General features: G+C 45.7%; 2 protein-coding genes across 3 annotated transcripts; one reads left to right on the top strand and one right to left on the bottom strand.

The window, feature by feature from the left end:
* Positions 1-1,408: 1,408 nt before the first annotated feature.
* Positions 1,409-4,468, top strand: INHA (inhibin subunit alpha). The gene is made up of 2 exons (XM_054972602.1): positions 1,409-1,661; positions 3,711-4,468. Exons 1-2 carry the CDS (start codon positions 1,421-1,423, stop codon positions 4,466-4,468), a joined length of 999 nt encoding a protein of 332 aa, XP_054828577.1. The 5' UTR covers positions 1,409-1,420.
* Positions 4,469-9,249: 4,781 nt separating this feature from the next.
* Positions 9,250-17,089, bottom strand: LOC129323331 (gap junction gamma-1 protein-like). 2 transcript variants are annotated; one of them, XM_054969852.1, is made up of 3 exons: positions 17,049-17,089; positions 10,656-11,816; positions 9,250-10,075 (listed from the first exon to the last, which is right to left on the bottom strand). In XM_054969852.1, exons 2-3 carry the CDS (start codon positions 11,797-11,799, stop codon positions 10,068-10,070), a joined length of 1,152 nt encoding a protein of 383 aa, XP_054825827.1. In that variant the 5' UTR covers positions 11,800-11,816; positions 17,049-17,089; the 3' UTR covers positions 9,250-10,067. The 2 variants fall into 2 exon arrangements, with proteins under 2 accessions (XP_054825827.1, XP_054825826.1); XM_054969851.1 differs by lacking the exon at positions 17,049-17,089 and adding an exon at positions 12,714-14,726.
* Positions 17,090-26,978: the final 9,889 nt, after the last annotated feature.

Here is a 26,978-nt window from a genome sequence, read left to right as displayed (position 1 = left end):
CCGTATAGGCAGCTTCATACGCTGGAGAACCAGCTCTAGCTGGACATCCCTCTTCCCTCAGAACATTTAGATTAGGGGGAATGATCCTATCCACCTGAAACAAAGTCGGCTAGAGTCCTCCCCAGCCCATGTCTGACTCTTTATCTTTCCCACTGAACATAAACAGATCAAAACAGTTTCAGTATTATGTTCAAAATCTGAAAAGGATGGACGTTTTCTACCCTTTCAATGCACACTTAAAGGTACATATAACCTACTTTAGTAATTCTAACACTTGCTTATGAATATCCAAATCCACTCTAACAAGCTCCTGAGTGTATTTGTTGCAGTGAAAGTGTTGTGACTCCTACAGTTTTCAACCAGCCTGGAGAAAAATGGCCTGTCCCTTTAATAGAGGTTTAATGAGAGGAAATGAGCAAATGAAGCTTTTCATGCAATGGAACTAAATAGCATCCCTTGATAATTGCTTGCAGATCAAATTGATGTTAAAGGGACAGACAGAGGGACCCATTTAAAAGCTGGCAATCCTAGAAGACTGACACATTTATTGTGGTATAAGCTTCAGTTACCACAGCCCATTATTTCAGATGAAGGGGGGCCCTAGTCCATGAAAGTCACAATAAATATGTTAGTCATTAAAGCACAACAAGAGTTTTGTTGTTTTAAGCCAAATAAGTGATGATAATAAAACCAGACGGAGGTAATTTATGGAATACAAAGGCAGGATCTTGTGCATGCATGCTTGTGTGTATGTTGACATGCTACACACAGGCTTTGTGTAGGAAACAGCAAGAGGGCCTTTAATCCCTTTAAGGACCTTAGACTGACAATTTAAGGATGTAAATGCCTTTTTACTTAAATGCCTGGAGTGAGTGAAGCCGATTAGGCTCCTGTTTATAATAGCTGTGAGATGATTTCAAGGAAGAGTTTTGGGGAGGGGGCAAAGCCAGGAAGTATCATGCCCCCCTGACCCAGCAGTGCAACCTTAGGCCTTGACTGCCTCCCTCTCTCCCTCAGGGCACCCTGCCCAGGGGCCCTGTCCCTTAGGCAGCACCGTCCTTGCATTCCAGACGTCTCCTGTGTTTTTCTGCCCAGGAGATAATATTCATGGCTGGCAGACATTTGCGTCAGTGTCAGATACGTTTCAATGCCATCATGCCCTAGCCTGGCTCAGCAAGGAGGTCGGGAAGCTGAAGGAGCTGGGTGGGTTATGCTTGCAGGGGGAGAACCAGATCACTTGGCACTCAAGGCAGGACCTCTGCACACACCTGAGCCGGCCCTGTTGCACTGAAACTCAGCCTGCTAAATCCTTATACAACACACACACACTCACGCCTGTAGGAATTCAGCACACTCAGCACATCATTCCTTGCACATGCTGGGCCAGTGCTCTTCATACATCCTGCCCCTCATCAGCTCCATGCTGGCCCTACTGCTGGCCCTGCTGTCTCCTGCTGCTGTGGCTGGCTGCAGTGAAGGTGAGGTTGACAGGCAACTCATCCTGGCCAAAGTCAAGGCACATTTCCTGGAGTTCCTTGGTCCTGCACCCCAAGCCAACAAGGTCCAGGTGGGGCAAAGGGGGCTCCACAGAAGACATGCTTCAACTGCCCACAGCTGGGAGGACAAGGATACATCTCAAGTGATCATCTTCCCCTCTACAGGTAAGACAACATGTTATTGGGGAGAGGAGGGTTCCTATGGGAGGCAAAGGGCAGATGCCAAAGGCTGCTTTACCAGTGTCCCATAGCTGATGATACCCCACTGATAACAGGCCTTCTCTCTCCAAAGATTCCCGCTGCTGATGTCTCTGAATCTTAGGTGTTCATTGCTGCCTTTCTCATGCAAGCTGGGACTCCCCTTAGATTCTCTTCTTCCTGTAGATGCTTGGCCCATTTCTTTGTTTATTCAGAGGTCCAGGTGATTTTGATGGGCCAGTCTTTTGATGCAGCCAGACATTGTGCAAGCTTACTCAGAAGTCCCACTATGTTCTATATAGCATGCTTGGAGATAAATGTGCATCGGGTTGCAGCCTAACAGTGGAACCCTAAGCAGAGCTATACCCATCTAAGTCCATTGAAGTCAATGGGCTCAGAGAGGTATAACTGTTTAGGATTGTATTGTTTCAAAGTGTTTTTGAGACTGTGTAAAATCCAAACCTATTACAATGACCAGGCTGGGGAAACAGAGTTCCTGAGATTGTGGTGTGGTAAAAATTATGCAAGATCAAGAGGATATATTCTGTGAAAGGGAGAGGAGACTTAACTGGGGAAGGGATTTTTAAAATAATCTTTCTTTAAAAATGGCTTGGCTCCTTCCTCTACAGCACTGTTGTGTAAATATGCAGAGATGTTAAGAGAAACAAAAATAAATCAGGCAGTATCTTTTATTGGACCCAACAACTTCCGCTGGGGTAAAAACATGCAGACTCTCATGTGACACCTCAGTCAAGTGTTGGCTTGCCCTTGCACTAGTCAAAAGTTAATGGACCTAATAAAAAGAAAACACCGGACTCAATTTTGAACCACTTGTCTATGCTTACATAAATGTATGCATCTCTGACATTTACCAGAATGTAGCTAAGCAGGCAGAACACAGGACTGTGTGCATCCCCAAAGATGTGAAAGCCAACTAGCTTTTAAAGCCAGTTGCAGAAGCAAGATAATCTGTTTGATAATCTGTATGGTAATTTTTACACAGGGACAGGTTGCTGTGGTTTCCCCATTGCTGCTTTAGGTGCTGATACAGCACAGAGGCAATGGGACTTCTGCAAGGCAGGCTTCCCCACATTTTCCCTGTCCCAGTCCCCTGGCAGTAGCCATGGCTCTTTTCAGTAATGCTGTTTTTTCATCAGCAATTGAATATTGTTATGCCATTAGAACATATGTGTATCTGGTTCTTTGATTTCCCAGTTTTCATTTTTTTTAGTCCCTTCATTGCGGAGATATAAGAGAAAATGCATATCTCTATAACAAAAGGAGTGGAACACTTACTTTTTTAAAAAATGAAAGCTAGGAATTCAGAGAACCTGAAAGACGCATAGTTATAACATATAACAATATTCAATTTCCAATTAATAAAACAAAAAGGTCCTCAGTTGGGGGATGGCTTCCATGTGGGCAGGACTGGAAAATCTAAACTTTCCCACCCACATGGGAGCCATCCAGGCTTTGCTTTGATCTTTCTCAAAATTTCTCAGCAAAGCAGATTTGGGAAAGATAGGAGAAAAGCCTGAGGAACCCTAGGAGGTGCATGAATGCGCCATGATGCTACAGGGGAGCAGGAGAAAAAAGCTCACTTCCCAGGGCATGTAGTCTGTGTGGAAAAGGTCTTGGATAGGTAAAGGAAAATCTAACCCAGCCAGAAGACAGATTGCTAAAGACGCACAAGGTAAGTATTTTGTTTATATATTCTATATGCAATTCGTTGTTTTACATGCCCATAATTTTGTTTGCCTTGTGGCCAAACACTTGATTCAAATGCTTTTGGTGGTTAAAATGATACTGAGATCCACCTAGCACCGAGCAGTGTGACTGATGTCCAGTTTGATAACATTGTTGCCTCTGTCAGAATTAGCGTAAGCTGGAAGCTAGAACTGGGGAATAAAAGACAAAAGAAAAGCTGTCTGTTCTCTAAGCAGGCTGATTTCAGCACTTTAAAAAGCTAATTTCTATGAGCTGAGCCACCTCTAACCTCTTTCACCTCCTTCACAGATGTACCCTGTGAGCCTCCTCAGCCCCATGAGCTCCCAGAGGACTCGGGAGTTTTCAGCTACTTCTTCCAGCCCTCTCCTCATGCCCTGAGCCGTGAGGTGACCTCAGCCCAGCTGTGGTTCTACACAGGCCCTGTGACAGTGCAGAGCAGCAGCCTCTCAGATGAAGCATCTAACAGCTCTGCACCAGGGGCAGAGATCCTGAAACTCTCCAAGCAAGGCCGTGTCCCAGTGGCCACCATGGCCATGCCAGCCTCTGAGGGCTGGACCATCTTTCACTTCAGCAACTCCTTCTTGCCTTACTTTGCCCAGAAGATATTTGTGCTTTTAATTCACTGCCCTGGCTGCCCTTGCCTGGCAGATGCTGAAAAGATGCCCTTCCTTGTGGCAGCCACCAAACCCAAGCACCGTGAAAGAGCCCCACGCTCTTTGGTGCTGAGGCCGTCAGCTGCCTTCAGCCTGCTACAGAGTCCCTCAGATGATGCCACAGCCCATTCCAACTGTCACCGGGCTTCCATCAACATCACCTTTGAGGAACTGAACTGGAGCCACTGGATTGTGCACCCCAGTAGCTTTGAGTTTCACTACTGCTATGGGAGCTGCTTGGACACCTACACAATCAAGTCCAGGACCCAGCTGTGCTGTGCAGCGCTGGTGAGCACCATAAAATCACTGCGTGTCCGCACCACCACAGATGGGGGCTACTCCTTCCAGTATGACTCTTTGCCTCTGCTTACCCAGGATTGTGTCTGTCTGTAGCAAACCAGTTTCTTTGCTGACCAGGCTGTGCTAACTTTGCAGCAAATAAAGTTTCCTCTCCAGTTGGCCCATGATCTCTTCTTCTGCCTAAGATGCACAAACTGAACCTAATTAAAGCTACAAGCTTGCAAACTCGGGCGTTGCCAAACCCGGTCAGTTTCCTACCAAGGATTGCCTAGAGATGCCTGTGACTCATCTAGCCACTGCAAAGACTTCCTCATCTGGGATACATTTAGTTATTCAATATCCAGTCCAGGCGTGGGGCGGGGGGATGGGAATAGCATGGTACACTGTGGCATGTTTCTTTTCTTCTCAAAGATTTGGTGCTTTGTTAACTGAACAGCAGCCTTGAAGGGCTGCAGTAGAGAGTGGGGAAGAGGATCTGCTTAACCCTTGCCCTTCACGTCAGCAGTTTCAGACCCTCCAAGCTGCTTTTCCCTCTGTGGGTAGAACAGAGGAACAAATGGCAGGAATGGAAAAGGCTAAGTTCCTTCCCCTGCTGTTCTTCCACTCTTGAAAGGCTGCTTCAAAGGCTGCTTTTCAGTGAAAAGAATCGGGTAACTACCAATTATGGCTGCGAGTTCGTTCTGGGTTGATTCCTTTGAGCAGAATCAGAGGTTGAGCTTCACTTTTATTTTACTTCATTTATACCCCACCTTTCTTCCCCAATGGTGCCCCAAAGCAGCTTACATCATTCTCCTCTCCTCTATTTTATCCTCACAACAGCCCTGTGAGGTAGGTTAAACTGAGAGTATGTGACTGGCCCAAGGTCACTAAACATGCTTCCATGGCAGAGGGAACCAACACCATACCGGCTCTCTCAGTTCCCAATGTCCTGTCAGGCTTTTGCTGAGGAGGGGGTAAATGACCATAAAACTCAAGAGCTGACCTAACTCTTTTTCTAGCTAGCCATGGGAGTAACCACAAATGCCTAAGGGAGATAAGGCTAGGGAAGCTTCTGGAACTGGCAATAGGCCGAGTGAAAAGGAGAGGCTGTTCAACCTGCCAGGCTTGCTCTCCCCTCATACACAAACTTCTGGGGCCAACTGACCCAGCAAGCTTTTTGGCCTGACAAAACAGCTCAACCTCCCCCCTAACACTCCTGTGAAACAAACTCATCTGGGCGGGACAATCCAAAGCACTTCCAGTTCATTGATGGCCCTCATTGCTGATATATACAGCCTCTTCTGCTATTTCAGATGTTCTGTCTGCCTCTCAGTATCCCTCTAGACTGGCCTTCTGCAGTAAGAAAAAAGAAAAAAGAAAATCCATCATATAATCCCTCTCCAATTGTAATTCTGACCATTTGCTTTATGGACTGAGATGTACCAAAGTGTGTGTGGAGGGGGGAAGGCTGTACCACAGCACCAGGAGGGTTTCTGCCCATCTCCTGAAATCAACATGGTTCCTGTCAGAGAAAAACTGAAGGAAGCAGAGAGCTGAACCTGTAAGAAAACACACATTTATCAGGCACACGTGCAAATGAAGCAATAAGCTGAGAATAGGCCTGTCTCAGGACTGGAATTGTCTCTTGGCCTGCCAGAGGCATCCCGAGTAGGCATACTTACTGGGTAAACATTCAATCTATGGAAAAAGTTACAGCTAGACAACTAGAAACAGGGGGCAGTGATTCAACTTCTTTTGCGGGTCACAGCACCCATAATAGGATGGAGGGAGGCCAGTGGGGGCAGGACTCCTCCCCAAGGCTCTCAGTCCTGCGGCCTGCAGCCATCCAATGCCTGCAGTCAGAACACAGCGTGCTAGCCAGAGCATGGGAGTCCCCTTACTTGGTATTACAATAAGTTGTTTCACACTGTTAAGTTACAAAAACTTTTTAAAATATAACAAAACAATTGGTCTGGAAATTCAGTATCACATCACACACTAGAAAAGACACTGTTCCTGGAAATATCCTCTTAGTCACGGTGTTACACAGAGGCTGGAGACAGCTTGGTAGGTGAGTGAATCAACACAATTCACTCTTGGTTTCATAAATGGGAGTCTGTAGGTATGCATGAGAGGGAAAGCAGCACGGTATAGCCTGATCTTGCCAGATCTCAGAAGCTAAGCATGGTCTGTACTTAAATGGGGGACCACCAAGGAAGGCTCTGCAGAGGAAGCCAATGAAAACCCACTTCTGTTTCTCATGTGCCATAAGCTGGGACTGACATAAATTGCTTGTGACTTAACAGCATATACATTCGCACATAAGCGTACACGTGTGAAATAGTCAAGTTCTTGGTGGGCAGCAGACAGGCACCGAGGCCCAACTCACTCTCATACCCCAGGGGAAACACCAGCAGGGTGAGAGCCAAGAGCTGTGTGGCTGGCATCACACCCACTCTAGAGAAAGCTTGAAATAACGTCTGCCTGGGTTTGGGGCTGATTTCCCATGTTAAAATACAAAGCTTTAGTCAGTAGAGGGCACCAAAGTACTCCAGGTAAGCAGTGAACGGGTCTGACTAGAACTAGTGCTTACTTCCAGCTTGTACTCTTTCTTGCTTCAGTACTGATCATTTTAATTCTGAGTGGTTAACATTAGAAAGGTTAAGCACCTGTGGGTTTTTTAAGGATTTTTCTCTTGTAGCCCATGTTGGGCTCCTGAGATGTGTGCATCGTGTGGTTTCCCTAAAAAAAATCATTGCCTACTTTTCAAGTTGATGAATAATTAGTGTCTGTAGTTGTATCAAAGGACACAGATTTCTTACTAGGAAAAGTCTCTGAATGATCAGTACAAAGACACGATTTCCCTAATAAGAAATCTGTATCCTTTGATGCAATTATACACACTAGTCCTAAAATAGGTAAGAGTAACTCTTTGAATGACAGACCATCTAAAGATTCTTTCCATCCACTTTCTACTAAGTAAAATCCTAAAAACCCACAGGAGGGTCACCATAAGTTGCCTACGACTTGACATTACTTTTCACCACCACCTTTCAGAATCAGAATTATTAGTACTCTTTCTTGCTTCAGTTATCTCATCACTCTCTGAAGAACATTAAGGGAGGAGAGGGAGGCAAAGCTGCTTGCTAACCCAGAGCTGTGATTCACTGAGAAAAGAACAATGCATGGATCCGATCCTTTCCTATTGGGTCCCACCTCTATGTGTGCACCCCAGTGCTAGCAGCAGACCAGGTGTCAGGATTGAAGGCTGTAAGGCAGGTAAAAATATCCCCAAAGTCTCTGCACTGAAATCCAAGGCACGAAGGGAGGCTGGGGGAGGGACTTTCCCTTCCACGTGCTCCACTCTAACTCAATTGAGTGAGCTGAACAAGCCACAGTTCTCCCTTCTCGTCTTACTTGCACACAGCCCAATCCACCACAAAAGCACCTGGTTCAAATAATGCTTTATGAACAAAATGAGCTATATTGGGAGCTCAGGACAACACTCCCCACAGAGTCTGAACATCCAAAATGGAGGAGGAGGAGGCAGAGCTGCCGCCAGGTTCAGTGACATGGCACTGTGATGCAGCACACGGTTTAATCTAGCTATCTCCTGAACAAGGCTTCAAAGCTAAAAGGGAGGAACAGAAAATCCAGGTCATATTGTTCAGACTTCCGGTAAAGGAACAAATGAATGACTGTCCCGCCTTGCCACACAAACGTGGTATGCCAGGGAGCAGATTACAGGCCAGCCTTTTCACAGGTAAGCTGGGTTTAGTGTGCAGGAAGCATTTTTATGTAGAGGAACGTTCAAACACTGGATCCTCCACCTACAATCTCTGCCGACAAACCACATGGCTCAGGATTGGAAGAGGCCCCAAAAGACCTCCACTGGACATCTTGTGAATTTGCTGCTTAAAGGGCATTGCGGAAGAACCCAGCAGAAGAGCATCATTCTTGGTTTGGGTCTCCTGCTCAGGCCGTAGACCCAAGCAAGGGGACTGAACAGCATCCAGAATTCTTTCTCCTTCTTCCTGGGCTCAGCTTCCAGGCATCCAGAGGAATCCTCCCTGACATAGCCCATTTTTCTCAAAATGTGGGTCTTGACTCTCTCGCAGGTGGGCCATGCGCTCAGGACAGAGGAAAAGGAACAGTGTAAACTGGGGAGACTCTGGGAGGCTCAAGGGCAAGCTTAGGTTTGCCTCTCCATAATGTTCAAAATAGCCTGGTTTTTTTGTGTTCTTTTAAGTGCCGATGTGCCACAAATGATTGAGGTACTTATAAATGCTAAATGTGTTTACTGTTAACTGATGTGAGATTCCTGCTGTTTACATCTGGGAAGAGGAAAGTAGAGTGGAGTTACTTTGCAAGTGGGCCCTAAGAAAAACAGTACCTTTAGAAGTATGTCCTGAAATGTGCAATGAGTGTCAAGAGGGTCCTGTTTCAAAAAGAATAAGCACCATGGTTTTTAAGTGCTCCCTTTTGGCCAACACCCAATTCCTGCTCCTTCCCAGATCCCTCATCATGACTCCCATACCTCACAAGGCTTGAGTTCACAATATGTCTCTCTCCCATAGCAACAGGGCTGGGGCGCTTCTCTGAAGTCCTCCTCTGGGACAGGTGTCATGTTGCTAGGGCAATCATTACCTGCTTCATCATTCCACCATTGCTTTTCCCTAATCAGCCAATGCTGTGTTTGATTGCCCACCAGCCTGACTCATATTAAGACAGCTCCCTAGATTGTTAGAGTTGGTGGGACGATTTCACTTTCCTACTCCTGTCCACCCATCAGTGGGAGTCCAGCCCAGCGTCCCGTTGCCACATTCATATACAAACTTTCCTCTCCATCCCTTTTAGTTTTTGTTGCAAAAAAAGGATACTCAGAATTCCTAAAAAACAATCTCCTGATTTTTACCAAATATATATATATGTGTGTGTATAAAAAACCAAAACAACTTCATAACTAGTCCAGTAAAATTAACAAAAGACAAAAATTCAAATACATTGTATGTCAATTGCTGAGATGATCAAAACATTACTGTAGTCCCATTGCAACGTGGGGGTGGGGGACTCAGCACAGCACCACATAGAGGGCAAAAAGGCAGATGCTGCCTGAAAGCTGCCATCTTGGAATGTAACCGAGTTATCACTGGCCCAACCACCAACATCTTCCATAATCTGGCATGGGGAGAGGAAGACAAGAAAGAGGGTGCCATGTATGTACTTGGCAATGTGGATAAATCCTGGAAGTTGTGGGCATCTCTTGTTTTCTCCTGCACCCTTGTATCCAATAGACCTCGAAGAGGAGCAGGGGGGAAGCTGCAATGTGCCTACCAATCCACCTAAAGGAAGACAGCCAGCAGAAAAGGGGGCAAAATAGCACCTCTACAAAGTATTACTCTACAAAGTAAAAAAATAAGGTTCCCATTTAGATCCTTAAAGAAAGGCACACATTCAAATACATACACAAAGCTCAGCTTCTGAAGGAGTTCCTCAACAACCTCCCAAATCCCAGAAGGGCAGATGCTAAGGCTCCTATCTTTCCCCTTCTCTTGTCCTCAACTGTGCAAGGATCAAGAGTCCGTCCTTGTCTCTCCACCCACACCATCAGGGTGTTTTCAAACTTCAGGCTCTGAGCAGACGTTCACACTGCCAATTCCTCACAGACGCTTCCTGTTGTCATCTGTGCAGCTGCCCAGTGAGGCCCACTGATTCAGAGACCTGGAAAAGGGAGGGAAAGCAGATCACAATTCTCATTTTGACCTCGGGAGCAGCCCTTGTCCGCCCACGGCTGTATAACTGCCTGCTGGTTTCTCTTCCACCCTTTTGGTCAGCTGGCTCTCCTACCCTGCCATCCATAAGAAATGCTTCACATATTATGTGGCAGCTCCAGTGTGACATGCATCTCTACTGCTTATCAGAGACTACTTATCTACCACAGCACACACAAATCATTTGGACACCAATGTACTTGGGCTACCACACAGAGCCACAATTAGGCCAACAATGCAGAGAGAAGAGTGCACACTACTCACACATTTTAGGAATTCCTCCTCACCACCCCCTATCTGCCTTCCTTGATGTTCTCTTATACCTGCTTGACAGCCACCACCATTTTAGTGTGGCCAGATAATTCAAGCCATTTTCTAATCAAATCACACTAGGTCAAAGATGTACTCCTTGCCAAGGCTGATTCATTCAATTTGACCCACCCAGTGCCTCAGAACCCTTCAAGGCTGGAATCTCTGCCAGGATGCCAGTACCAGAGGCCAAAGGAAAGCCCATTCCCATCCTAACTCACCAGTCGTTCGCTCGCACGCTGCTCCTTCCTTCTCGTGTGCTAAATTGAGACGGTTCTGTTCTGCGGCCAGTCCGTTTGACTCAGGGCTGCTGCTACGCGAGGGGCTGGCAGTGTCCAGTGGCTGGAGGTGGAAGGCCATTTCCAGGTGCTCCTGTGCCATCCTAAGGTGCTTGCGCAGCCGTTCCAGTTCATGGCTCGGGAGGCCCGGCGGAACAGCATAGCGTTCAGTAGCCATGCCACCCAAAGTCTCTCTACCATAGGCCAGTTTGTCCTTGGTTAACTGGCTCTTTGATGACTCCTTCTTGAGGGAATGGTAAGTAGGGGGTGCACTTGGATCTTTCTGGGCATAGTGGTGCCTGTGAGCAACACTGGCATCTTTGTCAGTGCCCCGGAATGCATCCCGGATCCCACCCACACCCAGGTGGCACAGCTCACAGATATTGAGAAACAAACATAGGCCACTCACAGCATACATAATGAGGAGGAAGATTGTTTTTTCAGTGGGACGGGAGACAAAACAATCAACGGTGTGGGGGCAAGGGCTCCGGCTGCACACGTACGATGGGTTCACTTCAAAGTGGTAGAGCACGTACTGCCCTAGCAGAAAGCCCACCTCAAATGCAGAACGACACAACAGTTGTAGCACATAGGCAGTCATCAGCCCATCATCCTTGATGCGCCGACGGCCATCGTGTCTCTGGCCCCCGGCTGCCTTCACCTCTTTCTCAGGTTCCACCTCCTCAAAAATCATGGGGTCCTCCTCACCATTGTCCTCTTTCTCCTCATAGTCACGGACTGCACTGCGTCGAACCACAGGGGCTCTATTTCTTTGAGGGGGCCGGCGTGAGAGTCGGTGCAGTGCAAAGCCCAGGTACATTACGGAAGGTGTGGCTATCATGATAATCTGGAAGATCCAGAAACGGACATGCGAGAGGGGAGCAAAGGAATCGTAGCAGACGTTCTCACAGCCTGGCTGCTGCGTGTTGCACACAAACTTGCTCTGCTCATCATAGTAGATGGACTCACCCCCCACAGCAGTCAGCACAATGCGGAAGACAATCAGCACAGTGAGCCACACTTTCCCCACAAAGGTTGAATGCTGGTTGATCTCCTCAAGAAGGCGCGTCAGGAAACTCCAGCTCATCTTGGCTCAGCTCAGGCCTGCAGCCAACACACAGAAATACAGTGGGCAGAAAAGTTAAGCAGAAGTTTCATAAGCGTTTCTATGAACTCCACAGGGCCTTTCTGTGAACTCACAGGGCCCCAGAACAACTCACAGTTCCACCAACTCGGTTTGGTGGAACAACTCACAGCTCCACAAAACCCATGGGCAACAGTACTTTACAGCATAATCCCACACACCTTCAACAAAACTGAACCTCAGTTAAACACAACCACTTTCATGGGTCTACCAAGTTGAATTCCTCAGGGACCAGGGAAAAAGGGCTGCTTCACAAACTATTCTTTAAACATTTTAAGATTCCCCCTCAACCACAAAACACCTCTGTGAATATAATTGATTTCATATGATGATTCCCTATTGTGTACTCAATTCTGGTGCAAAAGCAGAGGCATTCAGAGGCCATGGAGCCGACCTATGGGAGGGAACACTCCACTTTTTGTTGGTATCCTCCTGGCCCTATGAGCACCCCACCTCACCCGCTCATATTACCTAAGGGTTTTTTCCCACTCTTTTTAAAAAATTGGTACAAGCTACATCACTACAGTGTTTTAACAATATAGGGAGATAGATGGCTAGGGGGAGAGGGAATGGTGGGCGCAAAGAAAAATAGCAACAATGCCAGAGGTGGCTTCCCATCTACACAATGACTAAAGCCACTTTGAGTACAATCATATCAAAGCAAATCTGGGGGGGAAAGAGTGAGGCAGGAGAAAATCCAAAAGGAGGATGATTGCATGACAATGTCATGGGGAAGTCCTCCCCCCTCCAGCAATAAGCAGCAATTTGAGAGGCAAGGCTGGGCTTAACGTCCATGTAGGAAGCGGCCTTCATTTACAAAGATATGCATTATACAAATAAATGTGCAAGAGACTTACCAATGAGCATGGCTTCCTGCCACAGATACATGCCATGGTAAACACAGTCATTGCCATGTAATATCAGACAAGTAGTGATGACTCACAGCGCAGATCTTCCCATTCCAACACTAGTCTCACAGCCATAAATTTCTGAAGACACTGGACATTCCCCTCCCACCTCTTCTCAAAGCTTATAGGCCAAGTCCTGGGAAGCCAATTCATGAAGGCCCTCTCCTCAAAAGTCCACAACTCAGCTTGCCGCACCCCATTTATACACAAAACGCACATAACCACAAGACACACACAAATTTACAAGTGGTGCTTGACAGAGCTGAAAAGAGCTGGGGGAAGGGTGACAGAGATATGAAACCAAGTATCTGGGCATGCCGCTCATGGGTGGTGCTTCCTGCCGGGCCTCCTCAGAGAGCCCCTTCAGTGTCAACAGCCCAGAGGCTGAATACAGGGGTTTGGCACTGCTGCCTCCATTGAAGGTTTGTCTCAACTGTTGGATGGCTGCCACATCCTGGTGTGCTGGGACGGGCGTGATGCTCCAGTGACTGCATACAATATAGTATCCTGAAGTAAAGGAGGTGCCAGTGGAGTGGATACCACACACAGTAACAGCCCTAAAGGAGAAGTTGATACTATGCTTATGCTCAGCATGTGCTAAGTGAAAGGTTGGAGGATGCCCAAGTGCTCTGCTTCCTGGTATGAAGAGGGCTTAGGTAGCTGGAGAAGCAGTTAAGATGCAAAACCCAGACCCTCTGTGCATCACACACTTGCATACAAAGGGGTGAGGTTGCATCCACACCAGCACAAGCTTTACTTCTGTATTATTCACACACATCTTAATAACAGTGCAATATTGTCTCCATCTTTCCTAGAAGATTATGTTCAGAAAAGTCATTATAATACACCAAAGTTTTTTTTTTTTTGAATTATGCTTCCTACATCACAAGTCACATTCTCAGCAATGGGCAGAGGCATCCTAAGAAAGGGAAGAACAGCAGCTGCACCGGTACCATTCCCATGATCAAGACGAAGGATATCTGCGAACTGTCTTACCGCCCATTAAAGATGCCCGTACAGCTGCTTTTAATTCCCTCACATTACATTTTGTATCCAAGGTCAGGTAGCCAAATATGAAGCACACACACCAGCTATCAAAGGCACATGCATGCAGAAATGTTCATCCCCGTTTAAAATACATGTGAGCAAGAGCCCCATCCTTTCAAGCTTGCTGTCCCCATGTTTTTTAAAGAGAAATGCATTTCTACATGCATACGCTGGTGCGGCCAGTTTATTATAATTCATTTCTCTTTCTTTGTAACCTGTTCTTGGTCCTGTAAAATGCTTTTACAACATGATCTGTCCTAACAAGAGACACAGATTTTCTAATTAAACTGACTGTGGTTAGATAAAACAGGAACAGTGAACTTGCAGTTTTGATCTGCAACCATGTCATTTATCACTACTCTTGCATCAGTTTTCCTGCAAAAAAATATATAATGTGTACTGGTACAGCCTACAGGTACCTCAGCACCCTCTTGCCAGTGTGAGGGCCACAGCTGTGTCCCTTGTCTCTGTGGATCTTTGTTTATTCTGAGCTTGCTCCTGTTCTCAAATAAAAGATCTCTGTTTTCAGGTTCCTACATTAAAACTCCCACTACAATACCTGAAACTCTATAATGCATATGTTGTATTCCGTTATCTTAGTTCAAATAAAAGACTGTAACATGAGAAGCCCTCAGTGTGAACAGCACAGCAGTTAAAGACTTCAGTTTGTGCGAATACTGCTTTCCTTATTCCAAAACATGCACACATACTCAAGCCTACCAAACGGGAGACCTGATCTCAGGAAGTTTTGCAATCAAGCCCGCTCTTTTGTGGCTTGAGAGGAATGAGAACTATGCATGATCTGAAGCTTCCCATCCCAGGGCAGTTGGATCCCTGTACAGCTGTCTCACAGGTAGTGGTGGTGGGGATCCACAAAAACCAAAGAAAGAAAGAAAGAAAGACTAGCCCACAACATTTTCTACAAATTCCCTTCATACCTGAGCATAATGACAGCCCGAAAAGAAAAAGAACCAACTCTTCCAGTTTATAAATTTCCTTTGCCTGACTGCCTGAAGGTGATTTTTAGGGAAGGTTACCAGGTAAAAAGCTACTTACAAGTCTGTATTCAAACAAAGTAGCAGGAGCAACCTGAAATCATAACAAGAAGCTTAGGAAAATTACTTGTTTCCCCCCAACTTCTGTGAGTACCAGATGTGGTTCAAGTCAGCATATCCACACGGAGCTGAGGATCAAATCAACATTAGGCTGTATGCTAGAGTTCAGTGGTTAGCCTGAGTGCTGCCCCAGAGAAAGGAGCAAAAAAGCTCAGCGTGGAGAGGGGAACTGTTCCCAGGGCCAGGTTGGCTGAAGAATGAAAAGGGAATGCCTTCCTAGTCACCATAACCCAGCCGGGCCACTTCAAATCATGTTGGGGGTTTGATGTCTCGATCTATGGAGCTGAGGGGAATGTGAAACTCACCAGGGCAGCAGGCTATTTATTGTACAGGCAAAGGTGCAGAGCAGCACCTTTGCCTGTACATCTGACATGAGACTGGCCTCTCCAGGAAGCAGTAGGACAGGCTGTCTTGTCTGAGGGCCATGTCAATTATATGGCAAGTCAATTACATGGCACAAACTCTTGTTTGCCAACATTTCCTGGGAACCAGGTGCCAATCCCAACTCCCTTCTGGGTGTACTTGCCCAATACAAGCCCGTGTAAACCCAATACATTGCACAGAGGTACCTTAAAATGCAAGGTGCGAACTCTGAATCAAATCTTCAAAATGCATAACTTGACTTTCTTTCATGTCTATCTGGGGCTTGGCCAAGTCTTATACCTTCAAAAGTCAAGGTTTGAGAGCTAGTGTGGTTTCAGATTAGAAACTGGGATACCTAGGTTTGCATGCAGAGGCCTGCTGAGTGGTCGTGGGCCAGTCACTCTCTCAGCCTAACCTACCCCATAGAATTGTTAAGATAAAATGGAAGTGGGAAGAACAATACAGTGAGCTGCTTTGCAGGGGGGGGGGGCGGAGAGAAGTGGATTTTTATATCCTGCTGTTCTCCCTGATCAGGGACTCAAAGGGCTTTTCACATAGTCCCCCCCCCACACACACACACTTAATCCCTACAAAAACAACCTTGTGAGGGTAGGTTAGGCTGAGTGTGTGACAAACCCAAGCTCACCTGGCAGGCCTCCATAGTTGAGTGAGGGATTTGAACCCAGTCTTTCCAGGCCCTAATTCAACACCCTAACCATCACTCCATGCCAGCTCTTTCAGTTCCCACTGGTGACAGAAGTGGGGCATAAATATCAAAGTAAATATTAAAAAATAAGGTCTGAGTTTATTACCCACCACTGGAAATGTAGCCCTTGAGTCATAAATGGTGGCCTACCAAGGTTTCAAAAATGTCTTTTTTTCTTCTTTTGCTGATAGGTGGCTGCAGAACGAGGGATGCAGTCAAAGCACAGAGCAGATTACACTGTGTCCATAGTAGGTGGCCTCTGCGTTGGAGGATCATAAATTGGGGAGGCGTATTCTAATCCAGCCTTTTTCTTTACTTATTTACATTTGGGGAAAAAGAATTGTACCCCAATAACCTCCACTCAGCTCCCTAAGTAATGGGCAGGAAGATTCACTGTCAGTGTACTACAGGCAGCTCAGGAGCCCCGGGTCTCTGATTTGCATCTTGCTCCAGACAAAGCCTCACACAATGGCAGGGTGGGAGGCGGGAAACATTTGGAAAAACCTACTCTCAAGCCGACCCGAAGCATTCTCAAGATCGCTTAAGACCAGCAACGCCTTACTATTCTCTGATTTCCTCGCCACATGCACCACCAACGTGCTTCAAAGGAGAGTTTAACCATAGCAGCACCTCCCCTCTTCTTTTCATGTGCAGGGATTCAGAACAATCTTGAGTGGTCTGTGGCGGAAAATTACAGATAGGTTAATTAATCCGAAGTAAAAGCAATGCGCTCTCAGGCACAGATGGATACAGGGTTAGTTAGCGTTGCAACACAAAGAGACCGAATTCCTCAAAATGCACCTTGTGGAAAGTCAGCCCAAGCGGACACCGCAATCTAGGATGGGAAAGCAGACTGTGAACAACCCTGCGGGAACAAGCTGCTTCTGGAAAGGAGCCCCCAGAACCGTAAGATCCTCTCCGCTTGCCGCGTTAGCAGCAGAGCGTCCCCCGAACACGCCACGCAAGCTTCTCCGCGAAAGAAAACAAGGAAAAGGCAGAAACCCCCGAACCCAACCCGAAGGGCCTCCCGCCGCTCCCAGACCTCTCACTCACAGCGTGGCCGTCGAAGGAACTTCACAAAGACGCCAGCCCAGCAGCAATCCCTTGCCGGCCTCCCGCCCTCCCGAACAAAGGGGCCCCAGACGGTCGCCGCCCCCGCCCTGGCCACGCCTCGCCAGGGACCCCCGCCCCTTCCCTCCTCCTCCCTGACAGAGAGGCTCTGAGGCCGGCGGGCAAAGAGCCCGCGAGCCGGAGGCGGGTGCGCGACGCGTTGCTGCATGCCCACCCCCGGCCGGGCTGAGGCGCAAAGAGGAGCCGCCTTCGTTGCCTTCCAGCCACGTTGTGGCGGACAAACGTTTCCCTCCTAAGGTATCCAAAGCGAGCCAGTGAGGCAGTGGTATTGAACCTTGGATCCCCATTGGAGAGAAAGGGTGCGTGTATAGAAAGTTACTTCCAGGAGACGAGAGAGACGGCAGCTCGATCCTGCGAGTTTCCTCTGGAGTAGTTCCTTCCTTCGGTGGGACTTAACATTTTCCAAGCGGCTTGCATAGGAGCCAATTGTATTCTTACCCAGCGGACTCGCTATTGGATCGGCTGACACACACACAGATATATATATATATATATATATGTAAATATCTGTATGTGTGTGTGAGAGAGAGAGATGTCACATCTCACACACACACATACAGAGTTCGATTTTTTTTTTTTTTTTACTGTCGCCGACCGGAGATCTGTGCGGGGAGAGGTCTAACCATTCCTTTCTCGAAGCTCCTGTTAACCCTACAGGGAAAAGGGTTTTCGGGGGCAGGCCATGGGGCGGTGCCAGAAAACAGAGAAAAGGCATAGGGAGAAAGTTAAATCGTCTCCGCCGCTGCTAGAAAGTGCAAAGCTTCCCGCCTGAAGCGTCGTTTGGATTGCAAAATTAAGAAAGGGAAATCGGATGTGAGTCAATGGAATAAATGATGCATGTGTTGGCTAGCGTCGTAAACTGGGGACATTACGCTGCAATTAGTGATCGTTAACAACCAGATTAAACAGAGCCCAAATGTCTCAGCACTTCTGGAATGCTTGCGTGCCATGAATTGTACTTTTCCGTACACATCGGCGGAGTTTTCATCTCCACAGCCCCTTTCTATATGCAGACACTCCCAGCGTGCGCAAGGGGAAGCTGCTGCGCAAGCCTGGCTAAAGCCTCAAGCGGTGCGCGAGGAGAGAGGGGCGCGCCTTCAGCCTGGGTGGGTTCCACTAAATAGGGGGCCAAATGCGCGTAGCAGAAAGTTGAGCCCCAGCGACCAAGCCTCTGACCGCAGGGTGCAAGGGAGTCTCTTGAGTTGCACTTTGCACAACAGCCATTGGCTTAGCGCTCATACAACTGAGCGAAATGAGCGCTGTCCCAACACCCTGCCTGGCTTCATGGTCCGGATGGGCCCTGGCCCTCTCTCCTTGCGGCTTCAGCAGCCAATGGGAATGCAAAATACTAAGATCTGAGCAAAAGACGCGATCTAGTTACACACAGAAAAGGGACTAAATTGACGCGGAGCCTATTTCGCAGATTAAAGTGGTTAGAGTATTGTGTGGAGTTGGTTCCAAAAGAAAAGTGCCTGTGAGCATGTGCAGAATACATTTCTGTAAAACACCGAATAATTGCAGTAATTCTACATAGTAGGGAACGATGACTCGAAGCGCCAGCAGGTCTCTCACTTAAGAAAGTAACAAATGGCTATTTTGCAAATCCTCTCCCAGGCTCATCCAGAAAAGTGTGCTTTATCTCTGCTTTTTCAAATGCCTCAAATATTGTGAGAAAAGAAGGGGACTCAGAGGGGCTGAGCTGGCAAATGGTACAAAAATGGTGGTCTCCTAGGAATGGCCTTTGATCCACAAGCAGCAGTGAGACATCTGGGCAATCACCCCCCAAAAGTTGGGAAGTCTCAATATTAGGGTTTCAAAGAAAGCTCAAGATGACAGAGACGCGCCCCATGATCTCTTGAGGTGTAGCTGATAACCCAAGAGTTGCAAAGAATGCTAGGGTGCTCCTCTCAGGTTCAGTAGCTCAGTCTCATTGGGCAGCCTAATCTGCGAAATCTACTATTCTTTGGGACTGCTGTAGGTTCTGTTCTGCAATATTCTTGCAAATGAGGAACATCATACAGATAACGTAGCAGCTGAAAAGACATGCTTGCATTGCATTTCAAGTGCAGCACGATCCTAAACATAGGAACTCGGAAGCAAGCCCCATGAGTTCTGTGAGGTTTACTTCCAAGTGTTTGCCTTAGAGTAACTCTTGGGTTATTTCCCGCCCCCCTCTTCAGCAGACCTGTATGAAATAGTGTTCTTTGCAACCTGGAAAGCTAAATTGTACATTTATTTTCATTACATTACTCCTCTCATTCTGAAGTGTTTTTCCTTGGTCATGAAAGTCATGTTTCAAGTTCAAACCTTCCTGTGCACTATCTGGAAGTTTGTAAAATGCATGCATTTCTGCATACACTAGTGGCCAAAATTGTGGAAACCTTTTGGGAAAAGTGCATTTTTGAGGTTTTTTGACCACGAAGCCAGGCAGGGTGTTGGGACAGCACTCATTTCGCTTGGTCCACGAGTGCTCAGAAATGTACCTCAGAAATGCACTTTGAGGTTCAACTTCACATTGAATTGCACCATTTCGTTCTGTATACACCCCGATAATTTTCTTCTGTCACCTAGGCTCAGTCGCTCAATTCTTTTATCATCCCTTGCTTGTGTGCTTCTTTTCCTGCCTTTACCAGTCTGGTTTTGTAGTGACTGATGAGTTGCCTTATACTTCTTCAAAAATTTAGAAATGCCACCTTTGGTTAAGTTTCCACCAATTTTTCTTCTAATTTCTTCATAACTGTAGCCTTGTTCACTTAATAGTACTATTTTACATCGCTTTCTGGGTGACCAGTCAACTCTCTGTGCCATTTCTTTAATTTTATTACGTTTTACAAGCTCACTAAATGAAAGAACACAAACCTTATCAACCTAAGCAAGTTGTGCTTCCTTTTCCTGGTTATTTGGCTATAACATTTGAAAGAATACAGATAATTGAACAAACTTTGTTGCATTACATTCTTGATTAAATTACCTTTCCATTGATATATAATTTTATAGTATTACTCCAAAAAAAGTGGTGTTATGAACCATCAAACCTCAAAAAGACACTTTTTCCAAAAGGTTTCCACAATTTTGGCCACTAGGGTAAATGTGTACAAAAGAGAGTCTATTATTTCACAATGGCCTGGAAAAATACAATTTTTTTTCTTTTCTTTTAAAAAACCAAATTGGAAAACTACATTTTGGCACGTGAAGAAGAACCCTTTCCTAAATCTAGGCTTTAACATAGTAACTGCTTAGGCTGCTATTGGTTGGATTACAACAGTAAAAGTGCATGCTTGTTCAATGGAGCTGTAAAGGAAAAGATAGCTCCTGATTTTCTGGATGCCTGGATTAATACACAGGGGCAGAAGCAATACTGTGCCTGCAAGAATCATAGGTTTGCTTACATCCCATAGAATTTATGGGACTTTATATAAACCTGCTTAGGCTAACACTTTAAAAACAGAAATAGCACAAGGCACAGGTTGCCTGTGTAGACAAGGACATTTATTTCTGTGCTTTAATTCTTCATATCAGATCTTTTCCAATAATAGAATTTGTGCTTGTCAGCTCCAACTACATTTCAATGGGAGTTTCTTGAAGCTGGTCTGGGGTTTTTATTTTTTCTTTGGGGAGGGCTTCCTAGTACAACTTCAAATATATTCCTGCCATAGAAATGTTTGGTCCTTTCTTTGACTTTGGCTTGATAATTGCAGGAATCTTCTCTCACTTTCCCTCGCCTTCCCATTTTTTTAAATGTATGAAGGAGCTTTTATTTTGTAAGACTTCTTTTTCTCATAGATGCTTAGCAAGTGATGATAAACTACTGGAAGCTCATTTTTCCTGCCAGTAACGGTTCACGATTTGGGATCATGTTTTTTTTTTCTACCCAGAGAAACTTGCAGGAAACTACATTTTGGTCTCTTAATATTTACTGGAGTTTGTCATGGGCCTGCCAGATTTGGAGCTTTAAATCTTGATTGTCCATACTCTGGGAGACACTCACCACCTATTTTGTAGGTAGGTGAAACAAACCCATTGTCCTTAGCACACTTGTAGAATCTCATTACCCATCTAGAACCATTTTACATTTGGTTTGTCACAGTGAATAGGAGGGGTGTTTTCTCAGATATCCCTAAAAGATCTTGCTGCATTTTGTGCACTGTAATGCAAATGAAAATATATCAGTGGCTAGAATGTGCAACACACATTAAAATGGCTCTGTTGGCCTTCTGTGCCCTATTTACATGTTTCATGTGCATTCAGATAGCCCAAGAAAACACTGATAACAAAATCTTCCAAAGAGCTGTTGTGCCACAGCACTTTACATCTTGTTTGATGTTACAGACAAACTATGCCAGCAGAGCAGTAATGTTCACAGGAGGAGTAACAAACCCAGCATGTATACTATTATAGACTGACTCTTAATTCACTTAAACGAGGTTTCATAGATAACAGCCCAGTCTAATGACATTTTCACCTTGGTTGGTGTAAGTAAAATAGGTAAGTGGAAATCTTCTATTTCTGAATCATTCAATACCTTGATATGTTAGTCTTAACATCCTATTACTAGCTCCCCACATACAGTAATTGTACTTCTCGAGACTACAGTGTAGGTCTAATGGCATAATCCCTTTAATTAGGAAAAATCAAAATATTAAAAAGTGAGCAAGGTTTCAGGTTCTCCAGAACTCTAATTAGGCAGGATTTTCAGTACAAAGGTGAAGGCAGAAAAAAATGTTTCAGGGCATGTTGGAGAAGCTCCTATCATGCAGTTTCTAGAGTCTTAAAATGGAATACAGGATTTATTCCATACTTAATGGCATTAAGGTAGTGATGGGTGCAAAACAAATGTCAAGATGCAGCAAATACTGTTGGGACAGAGAAACTAACAAAAAAAATCCTCTTCCTATGAGACTATATAAGCAGCAGTTAATCAGATCCATCCCCAGCACTAATCAGATGGCAGAGAACAGAAGAATTTTGTTAAGTACATTACTTTGCCCAATCCATCACCAATTAGGTGTGTTTCACACTCATTCTGATGAAATCTTTCATTCTTTTGTTATCTGTTGGGTCTTCAAATAACTCCACTTACCCATAACATTTATATGTGGGTGTTTTAACAAACTGAGGTTAGATTCTTTTGTAGAAACTAAGATACTCATTGAGCTTTAAATTGATTAATGTTACTGGGAAAGAACCTGACATCAGTTTTGCATATGGATATAATGACTAATTTGACCAAATTGAAACCTCCAGTCTCAGTGTACTACACAAGAGGAGAAGCAACATAAACTGAGCAATTAAAACATTTTGTGCCCATTGTGAACAAACTTTGGTTTATTTATGGAATCTGAATTAAGCCTTTGACTACGACAAATGGCTACCTCTTTGTAATTCATTCCAGTTAATGGACAAAGTCACTTTGCTGGAAAATATAGCACCAACTTTATTTGCAGTCTGTATGTGCTTGGAATTAGCTAGTTATCATTCAAAACAGGTATCAGAATAACTCCAAGTAGCTCCTGATCTTGGTTTCATTGTTAACATGACAGGGATTATTAGGAAACAAAAGTTCAAAAAATCAATTACCTTTATCTATAGCAATGGTAACCATGAAACCACAGTAGCATAAGACCTGAGATACTGAGTAAGCTTGGAGCCTTCTACTGCAGTAAGCTTAACATATCTCACAGGATTGCTGTAAGGATGCAGTGTAATAGTGGTGGGAGATACTTCCAATGTATACTGCCTTGGCAAGAAGACAAGATATAAATGTGATACTGCTCTAGGCACTGTATTCAAACAATACAGGAGACAACACTAGTAAGGGTATTGAGCTGATAGCAATCAAAACCAGATTACTAGGCTGAAGAGAACATGTCTAATTCAGTCAGTCTGTCTATTTAAATAAAGATAAAGCTGTAAAAAGTCTTCCATGCTAGCATTTTAGGAACTTAGCCCGTGATCAAGGGATGTATGCATTTTATGTTTTAAGGGATGGTTGCAAGGAACAACCACTAGCGCAATGTAAGGTGGATTGATCTACTAAGCTGTGGGAATTTTCAGCTGTCGGTTTCCAGCTAATGAACACAGGAAGGTAGGCCCCAGCCATGGCCTGCCATAGTTGCAGTCTTATTTATGGCAAACTTTGCCCCAACTCAAGCTTGAAGAGTTTTTGCACAAGTTTAAATCATGAGCTCATCCAGGGCTTTTTTGTGTGTGTAGTGGTACTCACCAGTACTGAGTACCAGCACCTTTGAGGGGGGGCTATACCGAGGGGGGATTCGTGTACATTGGTGCAACCTGATATATAAGTACCAACTAGGATTGCCAAATGCCAAACCCCAGGTGGGGCTCGAGATGATCTGGAATTACAACTGATCTCCAGATAACAGATCAGTTCCCCTGGAGAAAATGGCAGTTTTGGAGGATGGACTCTATGGCATTATTCCCCACTGAAGTCCCTCCCATCCCCAAACCCCGTCCTCCCCAAGCACCACCCTCAACTCTCCAGGACTTTTTGAGCCTGGAGCTGGCAACCCTAGTACCAGCACTTAATAAAAAAAAAAAGGACTGAGTCTTGGCAATTTCAGCAATTGGGACTTGAAGATTCAAAACAAGGATCCTTGTATTGCATTCTCACAAGTTCTCTGGGCTCTCAACTCAGGCAATTCCTGCCTTCTTTAGCAGCAAAACACAAGATAGACACAAAATGTCTAGAGTAGACGTCAGCCCCTCATAAGCCACAAGGAAGCCTTTCCTCTCTCACCCTACAGTGCACCTGGAGAAGAGAGAATGTGTCTTCCGATTACTGGAGGCAGTGCTGTGCATGGAAAAGAAGAGCAAGTATCTACAACTTGGGGACTGTCTTTTCAGTATGGGGCAAGTCCCCTAGCTCCACGATCAATTTAGCAACAGCTGTGGTCATATACAAAGACCATGCAACACTATGACTCAATATCACCAGTCAAGTTAGGGCTGAGGACAGCTGTGTAGGCAAATTTTGAGGAAGGCAACATTCCCAACCCCATGGAAGAAGTCGGGGGAGAAGAAGTGCTGGCTAGCTTTTGGGGCCTTTTCTGTTGGTGATGGAAAAACAGAAATGGAAAGAATGATGGGCCTGTCCTGACAGGAGTTTGTGCAATAAAGAAACATGAGGGGAATCCTTAAGCAGGAAGAGAGAGCAGCTTCCTTACTGCCTACAGTTCAAGAGGACAATACCAAAAGGGTTTGCTTCCTCACACTCATACTCAGGCTCTGTCTTAATGGCAGACTTGGTGTGACTCACAATATATTGTTACACAGCTATATAAGGTGTGGATTTAAAGCAGAAAGGGATTGATGGAGGAAGGGGTGATCATTGAACCCTCTGGCCTCCCTCAGATCTCCCCCAGCCAAGTTTCTCCTCTTCCCAGGAAAACACTGGCTGAGTGGTGCACAGTGGCCCCTACATCGGGCTCAGCTGAGAGCCAAACTACAAGTGACGCCTGACACTAGTTGGACACTTGTCAGCTTCCCTCAAGTTTTGATGGGAAATGTAGGTGTCCTGGTCTTGCAGCTTGGCTCTCCGACTGCTGTCCAATGGACTTTTCAACTGTCACTTGTCCAGCATTTCTCCAAGCTGCCTAAATTTCCCATCAAAACTTGAGGGAAGCTGACAAGTGTCCAACTAGTTTCAGACATCACTTGTAGTTTGGCTTTCAGTTGTGCCGTAGTGAATCTCCAGGGGACACCGTTGGGCACGTGTGCACACATGCGTGTGTGCGTGCATGTGGAGTTTTAACACTACAATTTTATTTTACTTCGATTTCAGATATTTCTGCAAACCTCAGGCTTTCTTCACGCTTGTAAAGACATTTTATTTATTTAAAACATTTATATACCACATTTCTACTCAAAATAGGGTCTCCAAAGTGGTGAACAACAAATATTAAAACATTTAAAACATTAAAATAACATCTGGAAATAAGGTCTGAAGGGGGTGAGAAAGTTTTTAGTTGTTCGTTTGAATATATCACATAGTTCAGATGCTCACTCTAGAGTGAGTGGAAAGTAGTTTGTGCAATGTGCCTGTACTATGAGAGATACTGCACGGCAGAAAAATGATAGACAGCAGTACATTACTCACCCCCATAACCTGTACTTCATGCCACTGTGTAGGCTTGTTATAAAGGGTGCTTATTTATAGGAATGTGTCAACAGAAAACAGGGTTTTTTCCCTTTTGCCAGCAGAGTGGAAATACCTCAGTCTCAGAACCACCACCATGACTTTAGTTACCCACATAATCAGGACTTTTTTTTCAGCTGGAACGTGGTGGAATGGAGTTCCAGAACCTCTTGAAAATGGTCACATGGCTGGTGGCCCCGCCCCCTGATCTCCAGACAGAGGAGCTGAGTGGCACGGAGGGCAATTTAAACTCCCCTCTGTCTGGAGATCAGGGGGTGGGGTCACCAGCCATGTGACCATTTTCTCTGAGGGCAACCCACTGAGTTCCACCACCTCTTTTCCAAGAAAAAAAACCCTGCACATAATTAAAGAAGGTGAAGTCAAGTTTACTTTTTTTTTTAATTACAAAACTAGGGAGACCGCCCTGTTTTGTAGAATGACCTTTCCTCATCTTCAGTTTTGTGTATACAAAAGTATGTACAGCTGAAGCACCGCAAGAAAATCCTCCTATTTTTCTAGAAGTTAAAGGGGGCAAAATGCAGGGATGCTGCAATTGCTGCTGAACCTTTGTATCCTCCAACACAGCATATTAATGACTAGCAACAAAGCTCGTTGTAGGAAAAATACAACAGGTTCTAGAAAGGGGAGAGTTGGCAGGCGGACATTGCCTTCTCCTCTGTTACTGATCCTGGCTAGGTGGGGGGGGGGTGTTCATTGCCACCTGCTCTGCTCCTGATCCCTGCCAGGTGAAGGGGGGCGGGCATTGTCACCTGCACCACTCCTGATCCTAGCCAAGTGAAGGGGGGGTGGACACTGCTACCTGCTCCACTCCTGATCCTAGCCAAGTGAAGGGGGGTGGGCATTGCCACCTGATCTGTGCCTTATTCCAGCTGGGTGAAGGCAGAGGTGGGCATTGCCACCTAATCTGTTCCTGATCCCAGCCGGATGAAGGTGGAGGAGAGCATTGCCACCTACTCTGTGCCTGATGCCAGCTAGGTGAAGGGAGTGTGGCATTGCCACCTGCTCAGCCTGATTGCGGCGGGTTGAAGGGGGCAGTGGTCATTGCCACCTGCTCCGCTCCTTTTCCCAGCTGGGTGAAGGTGGGGAGCAGGCATTGCCACCTGCTCCTTGCCTCATCCCAGTCGGGTGAAGATGAGGAGCAGGCATTGCTACCTGGCTCTGCTTCTGATCCCAACTGGGTGATGGTGGGGGGGGGGGGCATTGGCACCTGCTCCACTTCTGATCCCAGCCTGGGCTTCCCGCCACTGCACGCTCTCTGGAGGGTCAGGTTGCCTCACCTGGGTGGTGCACTAGGGTAGGAAGTGAGTTGTCTAGAACACGCTTACTCTTCTATATAATAAGATAGGGAGACAGCCAGTACACAGCAGTACGCAGAGTGCTATAACAAGGAGCTCGTCCATCTCTTAATGAGGCCAATGCTATGAAAAAGGCAGAGAGAGAGTGAGTTTGTCTGAAGAGTCCCATTACTTTTGAACACAAAACATGTACATTTTAACTTTTTCTTTATGAAGCCAAAACACCAACAAAATTTCCAACATTCTCTGTAAAGCAGGAATCGATGCATATTTATATTTCATTTTCTATAAAAACACTTCATGAAACCCATTTTAAACACTTCAACAGAGGCTATTTCCTGCTGCTTTTATGTAACTTTTAGGAACATCTATCCCATTACG

Source organism: Eublepharis macularius, chromosome 2, assembly GCF_028583425.1.
Source record: "Eublepharis macularius isolate TG4126 chromosome 2, MPM_Emac_v1.0, whole genome shotgun sequence".
Taxonomy (NCBI): Eukaryota; Metazoa; Chordata; class Lepidosauria; order Squamata; family Eublepharidae; genus Eublepharis; species Eublepharis macularius.
The sequence above is the reverse complement of the archived record's forward strand: the minus strand, read 5'-3'. Positions and strand labels throughout refer to the sequence as shown.